The sequence below is a fragment of the Myxine glutinosa genome, chromosome 14, assembly GCF_964187855.1.
Source record: "Myxine glutinosa chromosome 14, kmMyxGlut1.1, whole genome shotgun sequence".
In the NCBI taxonomy this organism is placed as follows: Eukaryota; Metazoa; Chordata; class Myxini; order Myxiniformes; family Myxinidae; genus Myxine; species Myxine glutinosa.
In genome coordinates this window covers 22,494,850-22,515,073 of record NC_136274.1, presented here as the reverse complement: position 1 = coordinate 22,515,073, position 20,224 = coordinate 22,494,850, and the positions used below count along the sequence as shown (strand labels likewise).

General features: G+C 44.1%; 1 protein-coding gene across 5 annotated transcripts in view; it reads right to left on the bottom strand.

Annotated features, from left to right (window-relative positions):
- The window catches only part of CHM (CHM Rab escort protein), a 1,037,168-nt gene that overhangs the window by 69,325 nt on the left and 947,619 nt on the right, over positions 1 to 20,224 (bottom strand). For 2 of the 5 annotated variants that reach the window (XM_068135242.2, XM_078768406.1), the window contains exon 1: positions 5,707 to 5,824. The exons of 1 other annotated variant lie outside the window; for it this stretch is intronic. In XM_068135242.2, the coding sequence (XP_067991343.2) occupies positions 5,707 to 5,755 (49 nt within the window). In that variant the 5' untranslated portion in view covers positions 5,756 to 5,824. Of the gene's footprint in view, positions 1 to 5,706; positions 5,842 to 20,224 lie in introns of those variants that run through there. 2 more of the 5 variants (XM_068135243.2, XM_068135241.2) reach the window with 2 other exon arrangements.

The following is a 20,224-nucleotide window of genomic DNA, read 5'->3' as shown; positions in this document are numbered from 1 at the left end:
CTCCTACCAGACGGTCTTCCCCCCCTTATCCTACCCAAACCCATACATGTCCCTTCTCTTATTCCCATCTCTTCCCAAACTTTCTTTGCTGTTCTTTTTTTTTTTTGCAACATCTAAGGCTTGTAGCAGAGCTGCTACACAAACATGGACATATAGATGAATACACAAGACAACACTGGGCTGTTAGTAGGGACAAACACGGCCACTGAGCTTGGGGGAAGTGCTGCCTGGGTACCAGCAACACCAACAATGGTGCCGCCTCACCTCACTTAGCAAGGGCATTTCCTCCTCCTCATGGATGCTAACCTATGTGGATTGTCCGTGTTCTTAACCTTTTAAATATACTAGCTTGGTTCGCCTCGCTACACTTGCCTCACCAGAGGAACGGGCTTGTTTTAGCTGAGGATAATGACTGTACCTGAGTTTCTGTTTTGTCATGGTTTACACCAATCATAATACAAACAATTATTTTGCACAAATGTATTTGTAATATACGTGATATTACATTTTATAAACAATTGAAGTTGAAGATTTAAGTTGAATTTTATTTCTCCCTGAGGACATACACACGGGAGAGGGAGGTGCACAACAGAAGTTTGGTACGATTTCACAAAGGTTTGAGGAGTAGTTCAGTGACAACACAGACACTGCATATATATATATATATATATATATATATATATATATATATATATATATATATATACTTATATATAATATATATATATATATATATATACACACAACACAACAACAACATGCATTTTAAGGCCATTTTCCCTGCTGGAGCGGGGGTTAGCCTTGCGGGCCCCATGACAATCTTCTCCATTTTGCCCTATTTTCTGCATCTTAATATAATTGTTATATTAATATAATTAATTGAAATAAAACAGAGATTTTAAAGGTTGTAGAAAAACATTCCGGAAGTTCACCGACGTTGGCGCAGTGTCTTTTACACCACCCTATTTAACACATTACATTAGTTCTTCGTGTCTACTCTGTGTCCTTTATGACATCCTTAAAAAAAACAGCAAGATTCCTGTTTGGAATGATTTTCAATTTTGTTTGACTGCCAGACAGGCAGACAGAGTAAAGAAAACAAGACCGAGAGTATAACAGCGGCGTAGCTGGGCTTGTTTGATACTTTTGTTGAAGAGGATAGTATGACCTGGGTGGGGATACCAGTTAGCAAATAATGTAAGTATTACATTATTTTGAAGTACTCCAAATCTCTAAGCCATCTGCCACCATGGAAATGAAGAGATTGCATTGAGACACTGGTTTATTCGACATGTTGGTCAGTTAGTCAACACTATCAAAGTGACCTCAGTACCATCCTGACACACACCACTGTGTGTTGCAGAATAAGGTGTTTCATGGCGTCCGGAGTTCAAATCCTGCCACCAACCTCCTTGAGAGAGGACCCAGTGAGTTGGTACTCATTTTGCCGACCTTGGATGGATGATGGGCTAAGTCAACCCCACCTGGTGATAATTCAACAGCTGACCAGGATTCAAACTCAGGACCCTAGGATCCCAAGCCCTCCACCCTAATCGTTAACCCTTTGAGTACGGGATTTTTTTTTGATAAAAATACCCCCGGTACGGGATTTATTTGGCATTTTGGTACGGGAATGCAACCACGTACTGACTATCTATTTATAGGTATAGGTATAGTCGATGACGTGTAGTAACGTCATCTGTACACAAAACTTTTTCGTGGGTTGCGGCACTGTACGCCATCCGTACTCAAAGGGTTAAGCCAACACCAGGCTCAAAGTTTTAATTGTACATGATCTCGAGGGCATGCACCCCTGCCCTCCCCCGTCATATATCATCACCCTGTTGTCATAATTTCAGTTCCCCCCCCAATCAAGTGTGATAATTTGTCCCAACCATGTATATGACGTAACATATGAACGTTCCCTAAAGGGCATTGAAAGAAACATAACTGGCAAAGCCAAATCACATTAGATTCTACCTTTCCGAAGCGTAATTGTGGCTATAAAACTCATCCGATATGTAGGATAAATATGTGAGGGACATACATACATATGGAGAGACAAACGCTGTAAACACAGGAACCAAACATGTACGCCATTAAAAATCGTGTGTTTAATCGCAAATTTGCCAGTTCTAAAAGCCTCTTTGTGAGTTTGAAGAAGAGGAAGAAGCGCTAATATATGGTTTATTCACACAGCAGTTGAACGGAAACATTTATTGTTCTACGACAGTAGAAACCCTTTAGAAGGACACGGAACGAGCATACAAAATTATATATACATTAGTGATATTTTGCGAAGAAATAGAAAAATATATAAAACTGCACAGAATTAACCCACAAACAACAACAACCACAAGCCACGATAACAATCGAGTGTTATAAAAGATTCTTATTTTCATGTGTTTTACTTCATGTGTTTCACATGTTTGTGTTTCACACTGAATGAAAAACGTAAAAGTAGAGCATTCAGATTGTGATGCATGACAGGTTCAACGATATGTCTGTCCGGCATGAACGGCATATGAATCAAAATGGTGGTGTGGAGTCAGCCATCATACTGCCGTAATGACATCACATCACCCCTGTCATGTGACCAGATCCTCAGCTCTGATTGGTGTACGTTTGAGGGGACATACATACATACAAACAGTGTTCCAGACGACTTTTCCCCATGGGCTACGCCATAAAAATGATGTCTCTCCTGTCTACGCATGTCTGATCGTGATGAATTCAGAGCCAAAGTTCTGCTAAAATACAGATTCGTTTTCCGATTCATGTTCCGATTTGTGTTCAAAATATAATAGGGCCAATTCACTTGAAATCACGTTATTCCTCGATCATAAGATGATGCTTGTAGACAAAGAGACAGGCAGACACATGCAAAGTGAACCAATTAGTTAACCCCGCTTTCACTTTGTGTGCGTGGGGTAAAACCTGATAGATTTATTGCAGGTGTCGGATAACATATGATTGTACTATTGAACATTATAATTATTTTTGGTATACAGTACTTAGTTTAAGCCTGGTATTGGCTTAGCGGTTAGGGTGCTGACTTGGGATCCTAGTATCCCGAGTTCGAATCCCAGTCAATCGTTGAATTAATGCCGAGGGGTTGACTCAGCCTGTCATCCTTCCGAGGTCGGCAAATTGAGTACCAGCTTGCTGGGATGAATGATCCCGGTGTGTAACCCGATTTAGAATAGGTACACCGTATCCCTGCGCATCGTAAGAGGCGACTAAGGGTTGGCGTCAGGAAGGGCATCCGGCCATAAAAACATTGCCTCAAACAGGGAACCATGATTGTCATGGGGCCCGCAAGGCTAACCCTCGCCCTAGCGGGAAAAATGGCCTTAAAAACGATCATTCATTCATTCATACAGTACTTAGTTTCAGTTCGTAAGATAACTAACACATAAAACATATTATAAAGGGAGCGGGGGATAAGATGGAGAGAGAGGAAAGCACAACAGTAGATAACAGGGACATCGGGAGATTTGTGGAAGAGAGAGGACTGGAGCGGGGTACACAGGATAAACAAGATGACAAACAAGACAGAGGCTTTCAGGAAATAAAACAGGACATTTGAAGGAGGTGGGTTTGGGGTGGATTAACGGCGGTACAAAACATCAAGGTTTTGGATGGGGAAGATATGAGATGGAGGTGAACAGCTGTTTTGAAGACTTGGAGGGAGGAGTGGCATTGAAGGGATTGTGGGAGTTTGTTCCAGAGGCGGGGAAAAAAAGAGGAATGAACGAGTGAAGGTGAGCAGAGTGTCTTGATTTTGGCAATTTCACCAGAAGAGGGTTTCTGGCACATCTTGTGTGTCCTGAAGGAATATTTGGGGGACAGAGCACAGACAGACCTGGAGGAGCTAGGCCAGAGAGGAGTTGGTGGAAGATAGAAAGACCACCAACCTGCCTGCGGTGTGTGAGAGAGAAAGGCCCTCAGAATCAGCTTCATCACGGGAGATACCAATGATTCTAAAAGCGTTTGTTTCTACAGCATGAAGCCGAGCTAGGTGTGAGGCAGGAGCACCTGCCCAGAGGAGAGAGCAGTACTCCCTCAAGCTGCGGATGAAAGCTTTCTATGTGAGAAGTAGCTCAGTCGTACCAAGAAAGGACTTCCCACGATGGAGGTTGCCAAGTCGGCGACTGGCTTTGGAGGCCAGCTTGGAAATGTGGTTTTCCCAGGAAAGATCATGGTAGATAGTGAGACCCAAAAGCTTGAGTGACAGAACTTCTTGAAAAGGATTGTTCAGAAAGTATATGGGAGGGTTGTCCAGACGGTCTTTTCGGAGAGACAAAGTGAATGCCTGAGATTTATCAGGATTTAAAGACTTGTTCCACTTGTTTGACCAGTTTGTGATTTTGTCCAGGTCTGCAGAGTGAAGAGGCTGCAGACTACCGATCTGAGGGAAGAGGTATGGAGCGGCAGAGAGTGGAGTCATCAGCAAGGGGGTGGGGTGCCCCATGCCCCCGGTCAGTCCCCAATAAAGAATGGGTGGTATCAAATTAGAAACCCCCCCACCCCGGTTAGTACCCAATATACAACGGGTGGTATCAAATTAGAAACCCCCCCCCAGCCCGGTTAGTACCCAATATACAACGGGTGGTATCAAATTAGCAGCCCCCCAACCCCCCCCCCCCGGTCAGTCCCCCCAATATACAATGGGTGGTATCAAATTAGCAGCCCCCCAACCCCACCCCACCCCCCCGATTAGTCCCCAATATACAATGGGTGGTATCAAATTAGCAGCCCCCCAACCCCCACCCCCCCGGTTGGTCCCCAATATACAACGGGTGGGATCAAATTAGCAGCCCCCCAACCCCCCCCCCCCCCGGTCGGTCCCCAATATACAACGGGTGGGATGAAATTATCAGCCCCCCCACCCCCCCCCCCCCCTGGTCAGTCCCCAATATACAACGGGTGGGATGAAATTATCAGTCCCCCCACCCCCCCCCCCCCTGGTCAGTCCCCAATATACAATCGGTGGCATCAAATTAGCAGCCCGCAGCCCTCCCCACCCCTAATCCACCATGAGTGGTACCAGGTTAGCAGGTAATACAGGAGGGGAGCACACACTCTATCATTCAAAGAGCCTGAATGCATCATTCAAAGAGCATACCAACAATACAAAACGATACACAAGGCACTTGGACACAAGAGAAGGCCATTTGGCCCATCAAGCCTGCACTGCATCTCCATTATAATATACTGTACTGTACTGTACTGTACTGTAGTATACTGTACGAGCTCCCTTATACACTGTACTGTAGTATACTGTCCGAGCTCCCTTACACACTGGACTGTAGTATACTGTACGAGCTCCTTATACACTGTACTGTACTTTAGTATACTGTACGAGCTCCCTTACACTTACAGTTACAATACAAGGGACTTCAATGCATGAGGAAACCATTTGGCCCATTAATGCCCGAGCTATTATTACCAACCGATGATTGTTTGTCCGTGCCCATCCTGTTTTAATGCTGAACCTCAAGATTTTAAAATCCCGAGACATCGCGAGGCCTACGGTGAGGGAAGCTGCATTCGTGCGACTTTCTCACACGGAACCCGGGCCGCTCCGCTAGCCGAGGATCGGTATGAATCCGAATTAAAGGTACACTCTCCATCACGTCCGCAAACGAACACTACGGCTATGAGCGCGAATTACAGCGACAAAAGGTGTTAAGTACATCTCACCTGTTCCTAGGAGCACAACATCAAACTTATCGGGGAGCGAATCGTCCATGACAACGACGGCGCGAATTCGCGAAATCAAACTCGCCCGTTTGCCTCATACTCATAGAGCTCGCTTGGCTTATCGTAGATCTACGCGAATCTATAATCTATATGAGCACCACCGGGTCTATTAGTCATATAGATATACATGAGTACCACTACCACCGACCCCAGGAGGGTATATTACCCCGTCACTGAGATTGGCACCACAGGTTTCAGAGCTATCCCATAATGCCGTGCGCGGCGCCATGTTGGGTGTATTCATGTCCTAAGCAACGATAGCATCAGTAGCTCTACAATCAAGTACGTTTATCTCGTTATTTTGACTATTACTATTAGTATTACTGCAATGGAAGGTTTTGCTAATTATTTGTCCTTTTTTACCCTCGCCAGAGGAGAGGGTATTGCATTTGGGTCTGTTTTTTTTACTCTGCGCTGGCGAAGCGAAAACAAGGTTAAGCATTCGGGTGCGTACTTACGAACGTGTGCCGTACGTGCGTGTCTGCATTTTAAAAATTCATTTTATCACAAACCGTCGGTCCGATTTGACACTAAATTCTACCATAGGAGCGCCTCCGACGGTAGGAGTTTTTTATTCATAATTATGACATCATAGGTCACGTGGTATGGACGCCATCTTGGAAAGACGTCACCCCTCTGTATCGCCGAAACAGCTCGATGGAAAAAAAATGAAACAAGGCTCATTGTGAAGTACTACCCGTGGGGAATAAGATGTGTAACGATGATGTCATTGGTGCCTTAATTATGACGTCATCATTCGACAGGGGCCATCTTGGAAAAACCGAAAAACGTTGCACCTCTATATCTCCAAAACCTCTCCATCGAAATTTTTTTAACGTGGCTCATTGTAAAGAACTCCATATAGGGAATAAGTGTTGTTAATGATGACATCATTGGTGCCTTAATTATGACGTCATAATACGACACAGACGACTCTTAGTCTGATCAGTTTGAAATTTATTGAGCGTGATCTACACAACAATTATATTAGAGAATATAAATGTATGATGTCATCGCTCACGTGGTCTGGCAGCCATATTGGATCAAATAAAAAAACCGTTAAAAAACAGGAGTTTGCTCGCACCAAGTTGACTGCGCAGGGTAAGTATTCTACGAATACCATCAAGTTTGTTTGTTTGTCTGTCTGCTTGGCCGCACAGAATAAGTATGCTTTTCTCTGCACCTTTTTCTTTTTCTCTTTTTGGTCTGATTAACAGAAAAATTTCACCATAGCTACGCCTCCTCCTGTCGAATTTTTAATGATAATTATGACGTCATTGGTCACGTGGTACGGGCGCCATCTTGGTAAAACTGAAAAAAATTGCACCATTATCTCCGATATAAATAATTAATTATCCACACCACGACCACAAAAAATACACAGGTATAAATAATTATACACACCACCACCAATTAAAAATACACAGATATAAATAAATTTATTATACACACCACCACCAATTAAAGAAAATACACAGGTATAAATAATTGATTATAATTTTACCAACATCAGGTTAACTCATCATTAGCAATTGGAACAAGACCTGCCCGTCTGTGTGTCTGTCTGTCTGTGTATCTGTGCATGCCCGTCTATGCCTGTGTGTCTGTGTGTCTGTCAGTGTGTCTCTCTGTGCCTGTCTGTCTGTCTGTCTGTGCCTGTCTGTATTTATTCTTCTTCCATGACTCCAAGGATTCGATTCAATCTGCTGTGCTGAGGTCGTGTCAGGAGGTGGTGCTGCATCTCGGATCACGCTCGTCCATTGCATGGACACCCAGAACTGTCTGTCCCATCTGAACCAGCTGTCCCTTCAGAACCAGCTGTTCCATTTGAATTCAGCTTATATACTACAACTACTACTACTACTACTACTACTACTACTACTATTACTACTACTACAGGATGGCCAAGACCCTAAGCTCTCTATCTTAGGTTTGAATCCCGACCCAGCTATAAACTGTCATCTGGGTGTTTGGCAGGTAGGGTAAGGCATGTATGTGTGTACGATCCCTCGGATGGATGTTAAAATGGGAGTCTCATCTGCCTGTATTAGTTGGTGGATGTTAAAGACCCCACACTGTCCATCACGAAGAGTAGGTGAATTATCGTCGCCACCTTGGCCAAATTGCAAATTCCTGCCCTAACTACTGCTGGTAAAGCAATGGCAAACCACCCAGTATAACCTTTTCCAAGAAACTGCTTCGGCGGTACTGAACCTGACTGCGGGCAGAACACAAGAATAATAATTTCTGGCACACGGAATATATATATATATATATATATATATATATATATATATATATATATATATATATATATATATATATATTTCAATCCTGGTTTCATCAGACCACAGAATCTTGTTTCTCACAGTCTGAGAGTCCTTTGAATGCTTTTTTGCAAATTCCAAGCGGGCTTTCATGTGTCTTTCACTGAGGAGAGGCTTCCGTCTGGCCACTCTGCCATAAAGCCCAGATCGGTGGAGTGTTGCAGTGATGGTTGTCCTGGAAGTTTCTCCCATCTCCATACAGGATCTGTGGAGCTCAGCCAGAGTGACCATCGGGTTCTTGGTCACCTCTCTTACTGAGGCCCTTCTCCCCCGATTGCTCAGTTTGGCTGGGTAGTCAGCTCTCGGAAGAGTCCTGGTTGTTCCAAACTTCTTCCATTTAAGAATTATGGAGGCCACTGTGCTCTTGGGAACCTTCAATGCAGCAGAGATTTTTTTTGTAGGCTTCCCCTGATCTGTGCCTCGACACAATCCTGTCTCTGAGCTCTGCAGGCAGTTCCTTCGACCTCATGGCTTGGTTTTTGCTCTGATATGCATTGTCAGCTGTGAGACCTTATATTGACAGGTGTGTGCCTTTCCAAATCATGTCCAATCAATTGAATTTACCACAGGTGGACTCCAATCAAGGTGTAGAAACATCTCAAAGATGATCAAGAGAAATGGGAGGCACCTGAGCTAAATTTCAAGTGTCATAGCGAAGGGTATGAATACTTATGTCAATGTGATATTTCAGTTTTTTCTTTATAATAAATTTGCAAAACTTTCTAAAATCCTGTTTTCTCTTTGTCATTATGTGGTATTGAGTGTAGATTGATGAGGGAAAAAATGAATTTTATCGATTCCAGCATAAGGCTGCAACATAACAAAATGTGAAAAAAGTGAAGGGGTCTGAATACTTTCTGAATGCACTGTACATGGTGGGCAAAAACCTTGCATTCATGGTTGTCTTGCTCCTGGACAATGCTCCTGGCCACCCCGCGAACCTGGACGTGGCTCACTCAAACGTCGAGGTGATCTTCTTGCTGCCCAACACCACCTCCCTCATCCAGCCACTCGACCAAGATGTTATTTCAATGTTTAAAACATATTACACCCGTTGCACCTTTCACCACATTTTGGATGTGATGGAGTTCGACCCAGGGCTCACCGTCGGGCAGTGTTGGAAGGATTTCAACATTCCCCAGTGCATCGGCACCATCAAGGAGTCGCCGGATGTGGTGAAAGCCTCCACCATCAACGCATGCTTTGCACAACCTGTGGCCACAGGCAGGGTTGGCACGGCAGTTGGGAGGGGAAGGATTTGATGGTATGCAGCCTGAGGCTGGAGGACCTCATTGCCTCACATCGTGACAACCTCACCGAGGAGGAGTTGGAGGCCATTATAACGGTTTCCGAGGAGGAGGAGGCGGGCAGTGATGAGGAAGAGGTGCTGAGGTCTAACCTCACAGTCCAGTTCCTGGGCGAGTTGCTGCAGGACATGTGGGCGATTGTCCACAAGTTGGAAGATGCTGACCCAGTCATGGAGAGGTACCTCAAGTTCAAGAGGGGCTTGGATGATTTGCTGCTCCCCTACAAAGAGCTACATCGAAACCTGTGGAAATCTGCCAGTCAGCTCTGCATTACCCATTTCTTTCACCCTGCTCCCTCCACCTCAACACCACCAGCATCCTTCTCTCCTGCTGCCCTCTCAGTGTCCTCACCAGCGTCCGCACCAACACCCTCAACTGCTGCCTCTCCTGCCTGTCCTGCCTCTCGCTCGGTGCACAACATTGCAGGACTATCATTTGGGTCATCCTCAGAGTTCGAGGAATTCATGGGATTTTAATTCATCATCATCATCACCATCATCATCACCATCACCATCATTTGAAAGTTGCGTGTGTTTGTAAAATACATTTTTTAAACGGTACATGATGGTGTTATGTTGTTTTTTTTGGTTTCATGGTACCGTGTGGTTAAGCACTTTTAATAAACTGTAAGCGCATTCCTTCAATAAATTGGAAATGGTACCTGGTGTTGTGTTTTTGTTTTTTGTAAGCATTTTTTGTGAAACTGTAATCATGTGCATTTGCGGATGAAAACATTTTAAACCTTAAATTTTTTCCTCCATGAATCAGGAACCGCCGGGAACCTATAACGCATCCCCCTTTCCCCAATTGAAACAATGCCGCGGCATACATTCACGGGATTTTCATTCCAGGAAAGAAGGCATACATTCATTTCCAGGACAGAAGTCGGTATTTCAAAAAAGTGGATCTGGGGTGAAATTAGCGGGGGTTGAAAAGATCAAGGTTTTGGATGGGGGAAGATAAGAGATGGTGGTGAAGAGCTGTTTTAAAGAAGCTATGAACAGCTGTCCGGAGGAGTGGGATTGAAGAGAGTGGGGGAGTTTATTCCAGAGGCGGGAGAAAAGAGGAATGAAGGTGAGCAGAGAGTCGTGATTTTGGCAGTTTAACCACAAGAGGGTTGCAGGCTGATCTTGTGCGACCTGTGGGAATATTTGGGGGACAGAGCCCAGAGAGAGCCGGGGGGGCAAAGGCCGGAGAGGAATCGGTAGAAGACGGAAAGACCACCAACCTGCCTGCGGTAAGTAAGTGAAAGGCCCTCGGAGTTAGCTTCATCGCGGGAGATTCCAATGATTCTGAAAGCTTTGGTTTCAACAGCGTGAAGCCGAGCTGGGTGTGAGGCAGGAGCACTGGCCCAGAGGGGAGAACAGTATTCCATTGAGCTGCGGATGAAAGCCTTGTATGTGGTGAGGAGCTCAGGTATGCCAAGGAAGGACTTCGCACGACGGAGGATGCCCAGTCGGTGACTGGCTTTGGAGGCCAGCTTGGAAATGTGGTTTTCCCAGGAAAGATCATGGCAGATAGTGAGACCCAAAAGCTTGAGTGACAGAACTTCTTGGAGAGGAATGTTCAGAAAGTAGATGGGAGGGTTGTCCAGTCGATCTTTTCGGAGAGGCATAGTAAGAGTGTGAAATTTATCAGGATTGAAAGACACTAGGGCATGCCCGTACTATATATATATCTAAAATTATATCCCCCCCCCCTCTATTTACATGAAATGGTTTGGTCCAAAGCGAACGGCTTGCGAGTGGTGACAATCCCCCCCCTCTATTTACATGAAATGGTTTGGTCCAAAGCGAACGGCTTCCGGAGTTTGGTAAAGAAATCGCCATCGCGTGCAGAAACGCGCAGGAAAGCGAATGAATCGCAAATTCGTTTTTATTAGTTTTAAAACATCGTTTAACGCCAACATAGTTTGCAAACGTGAAATAAATGAATACGCTCTCAAATGTGCCATCCGAGGCAGAGTGTGTCCGCCACGTTCGGCACACGCGATAGTTCGCTGCTCTCTGATTGGTTGAATCGTTTTTTGGACATAGCTCGGTAAGTAATTGTCCGATTAATATGAAACCTTGAAAAGGCACATCCTCGGGTCCCCAGCAATATACCTGGCAAGTTAAAAGTATATCGGACCCGTGGTTGTCGAGAAACAGCGGTCACAGACAAACGTACAAACAGAGATTACTGGAATTATAGATAGACTAGGGCATGCCCGTACTATATATATGCCCGTACTATATATCTATCTAAAATTATATCCCCCCCCTCTATTTACATGAAATGGTTTGGTCCATTCGCAACGCCAAAGCGAACGGCGAACGGCTTGCGAGTACAGTGACAATCCCCCCCCTCTATTTACATGAATGGTTTGGTCCATTCGCAACGACCACAGAACCCCCCCCTCTATTTACATGAAATGGTTCGGTCCAAAGCGAACGGCTTCCGGAGTTTGGTAAAGAAATCGCCATCGCGTACACAAACGCGCAGGAAAGCGAATGAATCGCAAATTCGTTTTTATTAGTTTTAAAACATCGTTTAACGCCAACATAGCGCCAACATAGTTTGCAAACGTGAAATAAATGAATACGCTCTCAAATGTGCCATCCGAGGCAGAGTGTGTCCGCCACGTTCGGCACACGCGCTAGTTCGCTGCTCTCTGATTGGTTGAAGCGTTTTTTGGACATATCTCGGTAAGTAATTGTCCGATTAATATGAAACCTTGAAAAGGCACATCCTCGGGTCCCCAGCAATATACCTGGCAAGTTTCAAGTATATCGGACCCGTGGTTGTCGAGAAACAGCGGTCACAGACAAACAAACACACAGACAGACACACACACACACAGAGATTACTGGAATTATAGATAGATAGATAGATGTTCCACTTGTTTGACCAGTCTGTGATTTTGTCCAAGTCTGCAGAGAGCAGAGAGAACATTAAAAGTGGAGATTTAGGAAATAAATTCTTTAATCTATTGATGGTACACACATTACGAGATGTGTTTGGTCTTCTGCAAACTTTGTTCTGTTATGTGAATAGTTTTGAGGAGAACAGAAAGTGTATTGATAAAGAACATTAAATTTGTTTTATCCAGATTCAATGATAGTCCATTTGCCCTTCTCCAGTCCGATACATGAGCTAGATCAAGGTTTATAGTCTTAGTTAGAAGGTTAGGATCAGGATGAGAGAAAAATAGGTCAGAATCATCAGCAAACAATATAAAAGACAAAACTTTAGATGATCTGTAAAAAATATTAAAATAAATTATAAATAGTAGCGGTCCTAAAATGGAACGATGTGGTACTCCACACTTCACTGCATGACACTAATTTAGTGTAAAAAACAAAGTCCAGGAAAACAGTGAAAAAATAGCAATGAAATTGGTGTTAAAAAAAAAACAGCATCCAGGAAAATAGTGAAAAATAGCAACTAATACGGTGTAAAGAAAACAAAGTCCAGGAAAACAGTGAAAAAATAGCAATGAAATTGGTGTAAAAAAAACAACGTCCAGGAGGAAAATAGTGAAAAAATAGCAATTTAAATGGTGTAAAAAAACAAAGTCCAGGAAAACAGTGAAAAAATAGCAACTAATATGGTGTGAAGATACATATGCTTGCTCACCCACAGCTCCACAAGTAAAGGTAAAAGACTGAAACGGAGATGTAAAAGCTGGCTTTTACTGCATTGTCTTGAAAAGAAGAGAAAATTAAACTTCAATCGAGCTTGCAATTTGACCGTAGAAATCAATAGACATGGCAAATTTGTTCTAATGACACTAATATCTCCCACAGGTCGGTATCAGGGGATGTAATAAGTACAAAATTGGTGAGAGGTAAGGACAGACAGAAAGAGAACCTCATGCCTCATGATAGACAGAATACAAATTCGAATCACTTATACCATGTGTTTGTCCATTTTTAAGGTATCCTGGATGCAGGTTTGTTCAGTTCTCTATGTCCAGTTCCTGGGGGAATGATGCATTCTCCCCAAGGTGTACATGTTCAGAGGGAGAAGCTCCAACTGCAACTTAAACTCTGCATTGTCGCAACTCACATCCAGTCTCTTTCGCTCACCTGGAACATAGTTCCGGGAGGCTTATGGGATGGCGCGTCGTCAGTCCGTCTGTCCGTAAACACTTTCAACTTCTCCGAAACTGTTGATGGGATTGTGACCAAACTTGGCTAAAATGATATTGGGTATGTTGCAACTCAAGTTTGTTCACAGTATAAAAAACAAAAAAAATCGGCGTTTAAGGTGGTCTACCAGGGTCAAAGTGGGTCCATGTTTGACCCCCAAAATAGAACTACACACACGTTTTATGAAACTTGAACACAACTTTCATCACCTGTGATGTACAAAAGTTTGTTCACTTTGCATTAAAAAATCTCTGGGTCGAAGGGTTTACGAAGGGATTGTCCCCTAAAATATGTATTTGCTTTCTTCTCGGAAACTAAACACACGATTTTGATGAAACTTGACCACAAACTTCATCACCTGTGATGTACCAAAGTTTGTTCACGGCATTAAAAAAAATTAAGGTCTAAGGGGGTCTGTGGGGAGAGAGAGGAGGGTTTGAGTGCTAATTGCTCCTGATCCAGGTGAGCTTCAAGACCCGCTGTCCTATTTTAATTTTCAAATAGCAGCTACTGGGAAGCTATTCCACAAGTTTAGTTTAGAATTCCCAACATAAAGTTATTCCATTACATTCTTATTAGCGATGTTTGGATGACCCTTTCATTTGAAACTAGAACGGCACTCAGTAGAGAGCATACATACCTCCACCTGGTTGGCCATATGACTCAAAGGTGAAGAATCACTGAAAATATTCTACTAGCTGGATCCGGATCCGAATCTTCACCAAAATGGAGTCGATTCTTCCTTGTCACACTCACAACCTCTCCACCAAGTTTCGTCCAAATCCGTCCCTAACTTTTCGAGATATCCCACTATGTATCGTTTTTGGACCTATCTCCCAATGGTGAAGAATCACTTTAAAAATTAAATAATTCTCATATCCGCATCCATATTCAGATCTTCAACAAAATTTAATCGAATCTTCCTTGTAAGACACCTAACCGGTCCACAATGTTTCGTCCAAATCCGTCCATAACTTTTTGAGATATCCTGCTACGTATAGTTTTTGGCCCCTCTCCCAATGGTGAAGAATCACTTAAAAATTCTACTTGCTGGATCCGAATCCGGATCTTCATCAAAATCTAATCATTTCGTCCTTGTCACATACGCTACCTGTCTGCCAATTTCGGCCAAGTCCGTCCACAACTTTTTGAGATATCTTGTTCACAAAGAAACAAACAAACGGACAGACAGGGGTGAAAACATAACCTCCATCCACCTTTGGTGGCGGAGGTAAAAACGTCTTCAACTTTTTATGTTTCAAAGCAAGGCGACATTATTTTGAAAGTAAAGCTTCAGCTCTACTTAAACAAACCTGTGATATGGAGTACAAAAGTTTCAATGCTAATTGCATGAGAATGACAGGAGATAGTTAAGAGGAAGCAGCACCTGTCTCTATTTTTTTGTGTGGATGAATGAGAGTCGTGGAAGAGCCAGGGCAGAATGGAAGGGAACAAAATGGGAAACACCAACAACAGAGTAGAAGTGAGAGTGAGATCAAGAGGAAGGGAAGGACAAATGGTGGCGAACAAGCTGTACAAGCCAAATGAAGCACAGCAAGAAGAAAAGGGGAAAATCGGGGATGAAACAGAAAAGGAACAAACTAACCAGAAGAGGTGAGGGAGAAGGGGGAAAAAATCACAATAGCCTGGGAAAAGGGAGTAATTGGGAATGGGGTCATTTTGGGGTAGAAGAGGCCATTAGTATGGATGTGGGGTGACCAAAAGTAGTTGTGAGGGGCTCGCTGTCTTGAAGCCTTGGAGAGAGGACTGGGACTGAACAGACTGGGGAAGTTGGTTCCACAGGTGAGAGGGACAAATTAATGGAGGTAAGCAGTGAGGTTCCATTTTGGGAGTTTAACAAGAGAGTTACTGGCAGACGTGCGTGCCCTACAGAAACCTTAGCGGGAAAGAACCAAGAGAGGGCAGAGGGTGCAAGACGAAAAAGGAGATGGGAGAATACAGAGAGGTCACCAACCTGTCTGCGATACAAAGGTAACAGGCCTACCCAGCTTCATCACTGGATATCCCAATGATTTGAGGACCTTGCTTTCCACAGCATCAATAAGGGCAAGGTGTGAGGCAGGAGCGCCAGCCCAAAGGAGAGAGCAGTATTCCATCAAGCTGTGAATGAAAGCCTTGTAGGTTGTCAAAAGTTGCCCAGTCGGTGTAATAAGTAAGTAATTATGTAATAAGTAATAATGAAAAATAGGTCGGTGGCTGGCTTTGGAAGCCATCTTGGATATATGGTCTGTCCAATAAATATTATGGCTGATGGTGAGGCCCAAACATTTGAGCGATTCCAAACTTCCTCCAACGTCCGAGCCTTCAGACTATGGCCCCATCTTCTGGCCGCCTAGACTCTACACCTGTTCATCTTATTATCTAAAAACATATTGCAGAATCCAGGGCTCATTCACAACTGCCTTAAATGCAACAGACCAATAACAATAGGAACAAACTTCGAAAAACACCACCCACGACCTCACGCGAACAATTAGAAGACGTCTCGAATCTTAATAACAGCATCACCTGCAAGAACAAAAGCAACAAAACTGCCAACAGTACATCAAATCTTTAAATGTTAAAACTAAATCCAAACAAGTTTGGCAAACAATTAAACAACTTTGGCAAACAGATTTTTGGAGGTCACCCTGTACTTGAGAACCTCATTCTTTCACGTATTAACCCTCATATTCCTCGAGGTCACCACCAACATGGGCTGAGAGCTCTCCACTCCACAACGACTTATATCACCAACTTGTTGCAGGTCATTTAGACTGATTTTATCCCCAAAACTCACCTTACTCGCTACCATGACATTGACAAAGCTTTAGACACACTCGTACAAAAGAATCTCACAACAAAAATGAACAACTACGACAAACGTTGTTTCTCAAACTTTCTGGCAGACAAGCACTTGGTACAATCAACAATACTTTTTCTTCCTCCAAAAATGTCCCAAACCGTGTCCCGCAGGGAGCCGTCCTTTCCCAGGACTCTTTAACCTTTTTCTCCATGACAATAATGAACATCCTCCTTTTATGGGACAATCCCTACTTACACAGTTGACCTTTCCATAATAGCACGAGAGCACTCCTTGAATACAACCACTCGCTTACTCCAATACATAAGACAATTCCAACACTGCCTCACGAGCAGGATGAACGTCTTGCCAACTAAATCAACAATCACTGTCCTGACCCCAGACAAATGTGAATCCAACTCATCACAACGTACAAACCAACAACTCCCCCAAAATAAAAACCCCAGAATACCTGGAATCACACTTAGCCGTCACATGACCTTTATTAAACACGTACAACAAGCTATAGCTAAAGTCGAGGAAAACCTCAACGTACTAAAAGCATCGACCAATACCAAGTTTGGTCAACCAAAAGAACCTCTAAATCACAATTTACAGTTTATCCGAACTATTATTAGCTATGCCAGCCCAAGTTAGACACCACCATGTCCAAAACAAACGTGTTAAAACTTCAAATAACACAAAACAAATCACTCAGAACCATCACAGGCTGCACCCAACTCACCGACAGAGATCATCCACACACCGAAACAAAAATACCTCCCCTCCAACACCTTGATATCGGTGGGACACACCTACCTCATTGATGCCATGAGACCACCCAAGGCACCCCTTATCCAATCACCTACCGCTTCTAGGACACAAACATATCTCACCAGCAACTTCCAACAACAACATCATTAAAAATCTGTCACCTCCTAATCACATCCCCACTCACCACCTCATTGCAACAACAGCCCAACAATAAAATACTCAATGAACCACACTCCGTGATCCACCCATCTGAGGAAACCCTCCATGCTCCTCCATAGTAACGTTATCGGGACTTCGTTCCACTTACCACCCCGCACGAAAAAACTTTCAACACAAACTTGACCCAACTGAGGACCCTTCTGCACACGCTGTCACCTTGAACGTGACACTGTACACACTCTCTCAACTCGCACAATACAGGCAACTATATAACATTTCATCTTTACTCAATCTCTTGGGGAATCCAGTCAGAGTGGCCAGCTTCCTTGGGGCTGTAGCCTTCCATTGAGGCCGCCTCAGTACTGATGATGATGATGATTCCGAGCAAATTCATCCATGTAAAATTTAAGTTTTCTCCCCAAACTTTTGCACTTGTTTCCAAATTTTTCTAAAATATCAATGATCATTTTTATTATTTTTTCGTTGTATACAGACGACAGAGTCAAGGCTTGTGGAAGAGCTGGAACACAGAATGGATCAGGCCACAACAGAACAAAAGGAACAGCAGAGAGAGAAGGGGGAAATTCCAACCGTGGGGCCGAGGGCCAAAATAAACAGAGACTACCAACAAGGGATGCGGGTAAGGATGAGGTGTTTGGGAGAATGCGGGGGGTGGATAAGATTGATATAGAAGCCAATTCTCAGGAAGGAAAAACTGGAAATTTGGAAGGTGGGGGTGGGTTGTAGGTTAACGGGTGTAGAAAGGATCATGGTTCTGGATTGGGGATGATCTGAGATGGTGGTGAACAGCTGTCTTGAAGACCGGCAGGGAAGAATGAGATTGAAGAGAGTGTGGAAGTTGGCTCCACATGGCAGAAATAAGAGGAACAAATGAGTGAAGGTGAGCAGTGATTCTGGATTTTGCAAGATTCACTATAAGGAGGTTGCTGATGGACCATGTGCGCTCTGCAGAGACATGGGTGGGACAAAGCATGGTTAGGACAGAGGGCGCAAGACAAGAAATGTGGTGGAAGAAAACAAAGCGACCACCGACCTGTCTGTGATGTAAAAGTAATAGGCCCATAGACTCAGCTTCATTGCGAGATTTTCCAATAATCTTGAAAACCTTGGTTTCCACGGCGTGAAGCTGATCAAGGTGTGAAGCAGGGCGCTAGCCCAAATGGAGAGCAGTACTCCACCAAGCTGCGGATGAAAGCCTTGTGGGTGGACAAGGAAGAACTTTGCACGACGGAGGAAGCACAGTCGGCGACTGGCTTTGATGGCCCACTTTAAAATGGCGTTTGCCAAAGAAAGATCATGGCTGAGAGTGATATTCATGGGTTTGAGTGACTGAACTTCTTTGACGGGGTTGTTAAGAAAGTAGATGGGAGAGATTGCTATATGATACTTTCAGGGAGAGAGAAAATTTCTCAGGATTGAAAGACATATTCCAAGTGTTTGACCAGCTTGTGATTTTGTTTATCAGAAGGATGAGGAATGTCATATACATATACATATACATACATACATATACACATATATATACATATACATATACATAATTATATTGTTATGAATTTTGGGGTAGGGGGATATATAGATTCAGGTAGATCTGTGTAAGTATCATGCTCCGGTTGTCGTGATAGGGAACCCCACATGTAATAAGTCTGTTTAGGCGGTTTGTTCGGATTAAATGTTTATTCGTCCCCGTCACAAGGGGGCGGGGCTTGTTAACGAGATTAGGGCATAATGGTAAAATTCCCTTGTACATCGTTCCCTCTGTGATCATCCCTGTGTCCCTTATGGCAACGCACATAGACACTAGCTAGGAATCCATCCCCATTAGCGCACACACTAATTAATTCCCCCCTAATAATAAAACTCCCCAGAAGCCAGTTCGGGGCACCGCCGATAGAACTGCAGCCAGCTACATCACGAACTTGCATAGCAACACTCATTGCTCAGGCAGGCTGAGGCCACGCCCACCTTGCGAAGGGTTGGTCGAAGTGTTGATGGGGAGATCACACCATTGGACAAGACACCACCAATAGGGAGACGATGCAGGATGAAGCTTGTGATTGGTCAAGGCAGGGGCAAGAAGCTGGCGACTGATTGGTGGAAGGAAGCAACAGACTGATTGGCCACCGACCGATGGCATGAGAGGGAAGTGACGCGGCCATAGGTGGGGAATTGAGCCTGTGATGTTGGCCAGCAGGGATTGGATAGAGAGAGAGATGACGTGACGAGGGGTTCATAAAAAGTGAAGGGAGACCGACATTTTCCTCTCTTGCTCTTGGTCCTTCTGCTTGCCCTGGAGTCTCTTCTCTTCTTGCCCTCCGCCATTGCTCTCTGACCCTGGACTCTTGCATTCCTGCCTCTCGCTCACCCCTGGCCTTCGACACTCGAACTGAAACGATCCATTGGCATGTGAGGCGAATGGAGGCCTGATTTTGTGTACGTGCGAACGAGGCGGATTGCAGCCTTCCTCCCGCCAACACCGGAGTGCGCGCTCGGACTGGATGATTGCAGACGACGTACCGAGCGAGTTGAGCTGAGTGCACGATAACCCACACTATTTATTTTATCCAGTTATCCTCCCCATTTGTTTGTGTTTAAGTCTGGTGTGGGGACGTCCTAATTTAGGACATTTATTTACCGTGGCATTCTTGTTCTCGGGTTCTGTAAAATAAACGTGTTATTTTTGTACATAATTCAGTTTTCGTTGAGTTTATTTTCTGCAGGTTTTAAGACTACTCGGGGCCGTCAGGTAAAAGCTGCCGGCCTCTTCTTCTTCTCTCTTCCTCTCGTGCATCGATAGTTAGTCCGTATTTGATCGTCGCCTCAAATTAACGCTCGAATTGCCATTCGTGATTTCCCGGACTTCACCGAGGGGAGTCATGCGACAAAAGGCAGTCAGAAGTGGGACTTGAACCCTATAAAAAAATTAACTGGTGT